This window comes from Sardina pilchardus, chromosome 24 (genome assembly GCF_963854185.1).
Source record: "Sardina pilchardus chromosome 24, fSarPil1.1, whole genome shotgun sequence".
Classification (NCBI taxonomy): domain Eukaryota; kingdom Metazoa; phylum Chordata; class Actinopteri; order Clupeiformes; family Clupeidae; genus Sardina; species Sardina pilchardus.
In genome coordinates this window covers 12161337-12171336 of record NC_085017.1, presented here as the reverse complement: position 1 = coordinate 12171336, position 10000 = coordinate 12161337, and the positions used below count along the sequence as shown (strand labels likewise).

Genomic DNA, 10000 nt, shown 5'->3' with positions numbered 1-10000 from the left:
CAGAGTTATGCTTCAACTACAATATCAGTAAAGTCACCTAGACAACTCATTTCCATCTGAGAAACATTGCCAAAGTACAGCAACTCAACTCAACAAGATGCAGAAAACTTATCCATGCCTTTATCACTAGCAGCCTAGACTGCTGCAGTGCACTTTTTACTGGTCTCCCAAAAAAACATGTGAAGAAGTTGGAACTCATACAGAACTCTGCAGCTGGACTTTTAACTAAGACCAAGAAGAGAGCACGTCACCCCTGTCTTAGCTGAACTGAACTGGGCCCCTATTTCCTATAGAATTGATTTTAAGGCTCAGCTAATTACTTACAAGGCTCTGAATGGCACATCACCCTCATATATCTGAGCCTTTAATATCTTATCAACCACAAAGGAACCTTATATCCTCCAATGCTAATCTTTTAATTGTCCCCAAAGTGCTCCACAAGCAATGTAGAGAAGCTGCTTTTATCTAGTATGCACTGAAGCTATGAAACACCCTGCCCCTGTACATCAAACAGGCCAGCTCAGTCCTAAAAAGATACCTGTATGAGAACTTTTAGTTAGCTCATTTTTATCTTTTAGCTTATTTCTTCACCTTACTGTAATTAACATTCCACTGCTGCTGTTTACAAAGTCAAATGTTGTTGTATCATCTCACCGTTAGTTGTGAATTCTCATATTTTCTTAATTCTAAACTTCTGATGTTGTATTTATTGGTTTGTTTGTTTGTTTGTTTGTTTGTTTTTCTTTATCTCTATTATTGCTCCACATGTGAAGCACTTTGGGCTGCATTGTGTGTGTGAGAGGTGCAGGTGACTGGTCAGTGCTGCCACCGTATTCATGTGTGTACAGCTTCTATTTTGGCTGGGGGAGCCGGGGACATTTTTTACTCATGCACCACATTAACATGTACATACAGATTAAGTCTTTGCAGCATTTCTTACTGGATCCAGTGCATTTATGCATTTCATGCCAGTAATTTATTTATCTAAAGGTCACAGACTAATCAAACTCGATGGAGCAGAACACATCATCCATTACACCGTGCTTCTCTTGCTTCCGCTTGCTTGACATGAGATAAAGATAGGGCCCAAGTGTGTGTGTGTGTGTGTGTGTGTGTGTGTGTCTGCTCTGTACCGTTTCTACAGTTCCGCTGTTCAAGCCTGAGCAAAACACCTTTTGCAATCAATGGAGGCTTTATATTTGAGTCCTGTACTGGGAAGGGATTGACATTTAGTTTAAATAAGAAAAAGCTTCTCTTTTTTTAGTGTTCTCTTTAAACAGTGGTTTCATTTTATCATCGCAGATGACAACCTGCCCGTGGACGCGCTAGTTCAGATCTGCGTCAGTGTTAAATCCAGCTCGGCAAAGTAAAAGGTCGATTTTCCGATACGGCCTCTGGGCGACCAGCCCGTCCTCTCCATCTGTCACTAGGCGACCTGCCCTCCCTCCTTCCCTCCCTCTCTCTCTCCCTCTCTCCCTCTCTCCCTCCCTCCCTCTCTCCCTCCCTCCTGGTGCTCAGGTTCCCCCTGTTTCCGTTGGTTAATGTCCCCTCTGCTCCAGCCTTTATCAGCGCAGAAACACCTTAAACCAAGTGATCAGGGTGGAGGTGCTCTGCATGTGTGTGTGACGAGTGGAAGTGCTCTGCGTGTGTGTGACGGGTGGAGACACACTCAGGGGGGGTGCCAGAGCAGAGCCGGGGGTTAAGCGCTAGCACTAGCGCTATAGGCTAGCATGTGTGTGTGGGGGAGAGTCTCCATTGAGAGTCCAAATTTAATCCTGTTTGCAGGGCCCTAATCCCTGGTCCAGACAGACGGGCCTGGTGAATACAGTAGAGTGCGCTATGTAATGCCAAATGAAAACGTGTCGGAGGCACTGCTTCTCTCGCTCTCTCAACAACCTGCGCTAAGCCGATTAATAGACATGGCAGGGAACACCTGCCACTATTCAGCAGTGCTCAATAGCTCGGAAGGCGTGTGTGACTGTGTGTGTGTGTGTGTGTGTTTGTCTGTGTGTGTGTGTGTATGTCTCTGTGACTGTGTGTGTGTCTGTAAGTGTGACTGTGTGTGTGTGTGTGTGTGTCTGTGTCTGCGTCTGTGTGTCTGTTTTTCTCACTTTTTCCTCCCTCTCTCTGTCTCTCTCTTTCTCTCTCTATCTCTCTCTCTCTCTCCCTCTCTCTCACTTGCTCTTTGAGTCAAGAGTGTTTGATCGTTTCCATTAGAGAGCACCTTCCCTTCCCTCAGCATCTGGGCTCTTTGTCAACATAAAGAGACACGTTCTGTGTGTGTGTGTGTGTGTGTGTGTGTGTGTGTGTGTGTGTGTGTGTGAGAATCTGTATGTTTTAATTAGAGATTTGTATGTGTGTGTGTGTGTGTGTGTGTGTGCAGGTTAGGATGCATACATGTGTATGTGTAAATACGCACATTTCTGTATGTACAGAATTGCACATTTCTGTATGTGTGTGTGTGTGTTTGTTTGTTTCGTACACATGAAAGGGCTGCAGTGTAAACTTGTGAGGAATGAGCTGAAGGCGTTTTGAGAGTTTGTGCATTTGAAGGCTGAAGACTGAAGATAAGGGATTTGATCAAGTGTATGTCTAGAACTGTTGCCTACAGTAGAAGACGCTCCCATATCTCAGGTCTCTATTCAGCCTGTAATCTATCTGTGTGTTTGTGTGTGTGTGTGTGTGTGTGTATCTGTAGTTGTATAAATCTTCCTTTGTACATGCTTGTGCGTATATCTGTTCCTGAATAAATCTTCCTGTTTGTGTGTGTGTGTGGCTGCCTCTGTGTGTATGTGCTAGAGAGAGATAGTGTGTATGTGTGTGTGTGTGTGTGTGTGTGTGTGTGTGTGTGTGTGTGCACGTGCGCACGAACGGGGCTGCTCCAAGAATCTCTGTTAAAAGTGCGGCTGTTCACTGGGTGTTTGACTAGGACCACTATATAAAAAATGACCCCTTAAACTATTGACCTCTCATGCTTTCATGCCGTTAGTCAAAGTGCTCTTTGTGGAGACTGTCGGATGGTCAAGAATTTCTCAGGCTTTGTTTGGGTTAGCTGGCCTACAGCTAAATCTGATCCAACAGTTTCACTGGAGGTATGACTAAGGCTACGTTTACACGACACCGCTGGGTGTTTTTCTTTTTACCGCTTTCACACCTAAGATGAAGTTGTTGGCTGTGTTCCAGTCTTTTGATCATTCTATTATGCTTCTCTATATTGAATTATTATGTACTTTACTTTAAAAACATTATTTTCGTTTTATGCTTTTATGTACAATTGCTCTTTGATTTTGTTAATGTGAATTTAATTACCCCCGTGTATGAATTGTGCTATATCAATAAACTTGCCTTGCCTTGTGATTGTCTGTGTATATCTACAGTACAGTAAATGAAACTGTGATAGGTTTCTTATATTTAGCATGTGTGTGTGTATGTGTGTGTGTGTGTGTGTGTGTGTGTGTGTGTGTGTGTGTGTGTGTGTGTGTGTGTGTGTGCAGGTGTGTTTGTGCTGCTCCAGGCCTATGCGTTCCTGCTGTACCTGCGAGACCGTCTGACGCGTCAGGAGAGGCAGGCCCTCTTCTACATGGGCGTGGGCTCCGCGGGCCTGGTGGTCTTCCTCACCGTCATCTACCTGTCCTGCATAGGTGAGTGTCTCTCCTGATAGGCTAGCATCTTACCTGAGCTCTCCTGATAGGTTACCGTCTTACCTGGGCTCTCCTGATAGGTTAGTGTCTTATCAGAGCCCTCCTGATAGGCTAGCATCTTACCTGAGCTCTCCTGATATGTTACCGTCTTATCTGGGCTCTCCTGATAGGTTAGTGTTTTACCTGAGCCCTCCTGATAGGTTAGCGTCTTATCTGGGCTCTCCTGATAGGTTACCGTCTTATCTGAGCTCTCCTGATAGGTTAGTGTCTCATCTGAGTTCTCCTGATTGGTTAGTGTCTTATCTGAGCATAACACACCAATAGCAGTCATTTTTGTCACATTCAGCAATCATCTCCTCTTGATCGCTAGCTACCCATTCCGTGAGTACGCTGTTAATTAAAAGGTCTCCGTAGGTAGCCCAGGCTCATAGCCTCTGTAGGTAGCCCAGGCTCATAGCCTCCGTAGGTAGCCCAGGCTCATAGACTCTGTAGGTAGCCCAGGCTCATAGCCTCCGTAGGTTGCCCAGGCTCATAGCCTCTGTAGGTAGCCCAGGCTCATAGACTCTGTAGGTAGCCCAGGCTCATAGACTCTGTAGGTAGCCCAGGCTCATAGGCTCTGTAGGTAGCCCAGGCTCATAGCCTCTGTAGGTAGCCCAGGCTCATGGACTCTGTAGGTAGCCCAGGCTCGTGTCTTAACATTCTCTCCTAAAATTCATTGGCGTGTCTCACTTGAATAAGGTGTTTACAATGACGCTCATATGCTTGTGCCAAAAAGCAATCAACCCCCGTGGTTGATTTGATATTTGTCCTCTTGTCATAATGGAAAAGAGTCCATTGGAAAGACACCCATAATTTAGGACTGACACATGGTCTTGCAGGAGTTCAAGCCACATATTGTGATATTGACTTCATTGCCCTTCTGTGCCATTGAAAGTGATTGAAAAAGAAACCTCCTTGGCCACTCGTACACTAGTGAATCATTGGAGTCCTTCACCCTTAACGCGAGTAAGCCGTGTGTTGTTTGAAGTGGAGCTCGTGAGTACCCGTCGGCTCTCTGCATATTATTGCACTTGTGTGTATGAATGTGTGTGAAGAGTGGGCTGGTGCAAATGAATGTGGTCGTTACGCGTGAGGCGTGGGGCCGTGAGTGGGCATTCATATGCGCCGTCTGTCCTGTCCTTACATCAGATGCAACCTTGGACCAGTGTGTGACGCTGAAGAATGTCTGCGTCTCTGCCCCTTCTCTCTCTCTCTCTCTCCTCTCTCTCTCTCTCTCTCTCTCTCTCTCTCTCGCTCCTCTCTCTCTCTTCCAATGTCAGCCACTTATAATGAGTTTTATTTACCGCAAGAAAGAGTAGCTCACAGAGCACATGTCTTTGGGGGTCTGGGGAGGCCTATTGACTAGCTTCTTGAATTACTCTTTCTGCTATGCAGTTCTTTCTACAGTATCTTTTTTGCTCTCCCTTATTGTTCTCTCTCTCTCTCTATCTATCGTTTCCTTTCATTTATTCTCACACTCACATGAATTGCTTTCTGACTCATTTTATCTCTTGCACATTTTCTCCATCTATTTTTCGAGCATTTTTTTCTACAATTCTATCTTTTCTCCATCTCTTTCTCTCATTCACTTAAATGTGCTCTCCCTCGCTCTTTTTCGCTCTTTCATTCATTCGCTCTCTATCCCTTTCTCTCTTGCTTTTCTTTCCCCCTTTCTCATCCTCATTCCCTTTCTCTCCTCCTGCTCTCTCTCCTCCTCTCTCTCTCTCTCCTCCTCTCTTTCCTGCATTCCCTCTCCAGTGGGATAAAGGTTATCTTACCCTGTCCTCCTTGTGCTCTTGTGTGCCACTGATAGCCCACCACACTGCAGGTGGACCACTTGCATGTTACACTCGAGTGCATTCTGACATCTCGCTTGTGTGTGTGTGTGTGTGTGTGCGTGTGTGTGTGAATATATGTATGTATGTATTTGTGTGTGTGTGTGTGTGTGTGTGTGTGTGTGTGTGTGTGTGTGTGTGTGCGCGTGTGTGTGTGTATAGGTTGCATCGCACCATGGAGTGGTCGTTTCTACTCGCTGTGGGATACAGGGTGAGTATGTGCACACATGTTCAGCATCCCCATTCCTCAGCCTCCCCGGTGTCTCATCAGGCATTCAGCCCCTCTACGCACCCCCCCTCCGTCCAGTCAGCCCCTCTACGACCCCCCCCCCCCCCTCCGTCCAGTCAGCCCCTCTACGACCCCCCCCCCCCCCCCTCCAGTCAGCCCCTCTACGACCCCCCCCCCCCCCCCCCCTCCAGTCAGCCCCTCTACGCACCCACCCTCCGTCCAGTCCGTCCACTGATCCCAGCGCCTCCCAGGCTTTGCATTTAGAATGCGCTGACTTACCCCACTACCCAACCCCCCCCCCCCCCCCCCCCCCCTCCTTTTTTCTCCATGACTGCTGTGTTGAATGCTAACTGCTAAACGCATATCTGTGCTTTAACTCTACACTGAAAAGCAGAAGACGGGGGGCTAAAGAAGAGTGGAGCAGAAGACGGGGGGGGGGGGGGGGGGGGCTAAAGATGAGTGGAGCTGAGTTGAAAAATCAGCATCCTGAAATACATTTTCTCTTTACATTAAAGCAGAGAGCAAAACTGTGCAGGTTTTTATGGGAGGCTGCTTGGCATATTATCCTTAAATTGATTTTAATAGTATATGCCCATGTGAAGATGCATAGCATAGCTGCCGTTGCCTCGGGCTATGAAGTCGTTTTATATACAGATGTATCTCACAAAGTTAGAATATTATGGAAAAGTCTATTGCCCTGCACAGGCTGAGATTAAAGGCTCAGGAAGCCATTTCCGGTGTTTTGATTTAATTAGCTGTTTAGGGGCTCTTCTCAGGTCAACAGTTCTCTATTTTAGATTCTGTATTGTAATATTTTGAGATACTGGATTTCCATGAGCAGTAAGCTTTACAGTAATTGTGATGATTTGAATAAACAAGATTAAAATAACAGTTTAAAAAAGCCTTGCAATATTTCACTTTATGTGTAATGAATGTAGGTTATGAAAGTTTCACTTTCTGGAATAAATTACAGGGGGGGGGGGGGTGAACTTTTCCACAATATTCAAATGTTCTGAGATGCACCTGCAGTCTCCATCAGCTGCCTCACTGATGTGATGTGTGTGTGTGTGTGTGTGTGTGTGTGTGTGTGTGTGTGTGCGTGTGTGTGCAGCTACGCTAAGATCCACATCCCCATCATCGCTTCAGTGTCGGAGCACCAGCCCACAACCTGGGTGTCCTTCTTCTTCGACCTGCACATCCTGGTCTGCACGTTCCCCGCCGGACTCTGGTTCTGCATAAAGAACATCAACGACGAGCGTGTCTTTGGTAAGACACTGCGTTCTCCGTTAGGCGGCCCCATAGATCCCACAGTCTGCACAGTCAGTCTTTACAGTATCTACTCTGTTTGGACACGATTACACCAAAGATGTTTTAGCACCATGGATACAGTATACAGTTAGGAACAACATGATTCATACTAAATGAATGAATACATTTGTTCCTAATTGTGTATACACATGCATTGATTTGATATGATTTAATGTTGATTTTCTCTTAACCAAAATGTTTTTTTCTGACTGAAAATGACACTGCCACATGCCAAAAGGTTGTTAGACTGTAGTAAGTGTCTCCACAATAATTCTAGCACACCTTTTAACAGCAATCCGGGTTTTGAGGCAGGAACAATTCTTTGCCATCACTCTGGCCTTGTGCTCACTTTTTTGACAGATTGAGGTCTGGGCACTGGCTGGGCCACTCTAAAATGTTGATGTTGTTATCAGTTAACCATTTCCTGTCTTGTCTCTCCACAGAATGCCCAAATATCTTAATGTAGCACCTTGTTTTAGTGCTACCATTTACTGTGAGAAGGTCATATGGTCTTTCATCTGTAATTTTCAAAAACATAATTCAATTCAGTGGGACCTCCAGCATTATTCTGAGGAACTGTATAAAAAGGAGACTGTATTGCGTTATGTCAAGTCCTTCCTGAATGATTTGAAAAATGTTTTTGATATGCTATTGATTTGGCTATTTGTAGTTGTTGCCGGTTATGTCCCTGCTGTGTGTTCCGTTCACCTGAAGGTTCCAAGGCTTTGCAGCTCACCTGTGTCAACATGTTTCTGTGTGTGTGTGTGTGTGTGTGTGTGTGTGTTCATGTATGTGGCTCATGGCTGCTCTGTGCGTGCGTGCGTCTGTACGTGCACACATGTGCGATGCGTGTGTGTGTGTGTGTGTGTGTGTGTGTGTGTGTGTGTGTGTGTGGGGCTCCCCCTAGTGGCCCTGTACGCCATCAGCGCTGTGTACTTTGCGGGCGTGATGGTGCGGCTGATGCTGACTCTCACGCCGGTGGTGTGCATGCTCTCGGCCATCGCCTTCTCCAGCGTCTTCGAGCGTTACCTGGGCGACGACATGAAACGTGAGAGCCCGCCCGCCGACGACAGCAGCGACGAGGATGACAAACGTAACCCTGGCAACCTTTATGACAAGGTGAGGAGATGTGGCGGAGAACGTGAGATGTCTGGTTCTATGCATGGAGAAGTGTAACACCTTATGGCTGTAATCTCATTGTATCCCATCACAGGTAAAACTGGGGTTGGTCATTCTAATCCAATGCACTTTTCGTCAAATACAGGGAATAGGGCTCGGGCACACGCCTTGCATTCTAGGAATATTGCCGCCATGTTGGTAGCTCACTGAAAGTGATTATCCATTCATTCAGATGCAGAAGACAAGAAGCAGAAATATAGTATTAGCGATTATTTTCCTCTTGCGATCGTGGGTTGCGCTGTTACACTAGCCTGACGAGCCAGACCCACATCAAGATGTAGGGTCTGGACACTCACCGTAGACAGGGCTCAATCGGAGGGGTGGGATAAACAGTTGTCTTTCAAATTCCCTCCCCGCAATAGGATAACGCTAAACGAATCATCTTCTTGTTTTCAAGTAGCAGGATGCGTAACCTTCCCTCTCCACGCAATAGGATAACGCTAAACGAATCATCTTCTTGTTTTCAAATAACAGGATGCGTTACCGTTGCAACTTGTGGTCGCATGTCAGTCACCATTATGTTAAGCCCTGTGATTGGCCCGCTGGTGCTGGGGGTTCTCAGCTCCCTGGCTCAATGGATCGTGCCTAGACTGCCCCGCCAGCCAAATTACATTTGCTGCCGCTAGGGGCGTCTAGATTTCTAGGCTACTGTTACACCCCACTACACATCAACATACGACCAAGAAGGTATAAACTAAGTAACAGGAACACACTAATAGGCGGGAGTAAATCCATAGTAATCCATAGTAAGCTAAGGAGTGAGGCTGCCAATATGACTGTGCCCGCGAAGTTTTCACGTCATGATCCCGAGCCCTATTGCACCTCATGGTCCACTAACTGTCTGTTGTCCAGTCTAAGGACAACCCAAGGTCCAGTTTTGAATGATAACATTCTGAGACCGTAGGTGCCCTTTAAGGATGCACTTTAAAAACAAAAACCCGAAGACCTAGTTCTGGAGAAAGACATAAACTCTCCCAGCCAATGAACAGCAGGAGCACAGATTGGAGAGGTGCAGTTAAATTGGCTGGTGAGCTGAAATATCAACAACCTTTTCCCAGAATCACAGTCGAGTGTACCTTTTTAAAGTGTGTCGAAGAACTCGATGCAGTAAACTTGCCGTTTGATGTGGAGTTTGTGCACCCATCTGCCATGCGAGTTCTCCCCTTTTCCCACTGCAGAAACTCACAGACGTTTTATTGTAAAACATAACCTGGTGCGGGGGGGGGGGGGGGGGGGGCATCAGACATGGCACAATGAGATCTCACAGTGCAGCAGTTTGTAGTAGAGCTTGACGGTGCAGGCGTACTGCTGCACGGCGGCCAGGAGCAGAAATTGGCGTCAGAAGAACTGTCCGCGTCTGCAGCAGTCTATGATGTCCACCCGGGGAGACGTCAGGCTGAACAGGCGCGAGCCAGTGAGCACGAGAGGGCCTTCATAACAAGACAGGTGGAACAGGGCGCACAGATGTGTGTGTGTGTGTGTGTGTGTGTGTGTGTGTGTGTGTGAGGGGGGAATTTGGTCTGTGCCAGACCACACTCTTTTTCCGTTTGCTCGCTCGCTCGCGCTTCCTCAGTGGAAATAAGGACGCTGCCAGAGATGAAGCTCTCTCAAAAGTGATGCTCTGGCAGATCTGGCCCACATTTGGCCCACATTTGGCCCATATGGGGCCCGTGCCGTCTCTCTCTCTCTCTCTCTCTCTCTCTCTCTCTCTCTCTCTCTCTCTCTCTCTCTCTCTCTCTCTCTCTCCCACTCCCTCTCTCTCTGTCTGT

At 46.8% G+C, this 10000-nt stretch overlaps 1 protein-coding gene across 1 annotated transcript in view; it reads left to right on the top strand.

Annotated features, from left to right (window-relative positions):
- LOC134072272 (dolichyl-diphosphooligosaccharide--protein glycosyltransferase subunit STT3B-like) overlaps window positions 1-10000 on the top strand; it is a 125170-nt gene that overhangs the window by 102948 nt on the left and 12222 nt on the right. The window contains exons 7-10 of the mRNA XM_062528867.1: window positions 3495-3641; window positions 5678-5726; window positions 6856-7010; window positions 7960-8171. Coding sequence (XP_062384851.1) covers window positions 3495-3641; window positions 5678-5726; window positions 6856-7010; window positions 7960-8171 — 563 coding nt within the window. The remainder of the gene's footprint in view (window positions 1-3494; window positions 3642-5677; window positions 5727-6855; window positions 7011-7959; window positions 8172-10000) is intronic.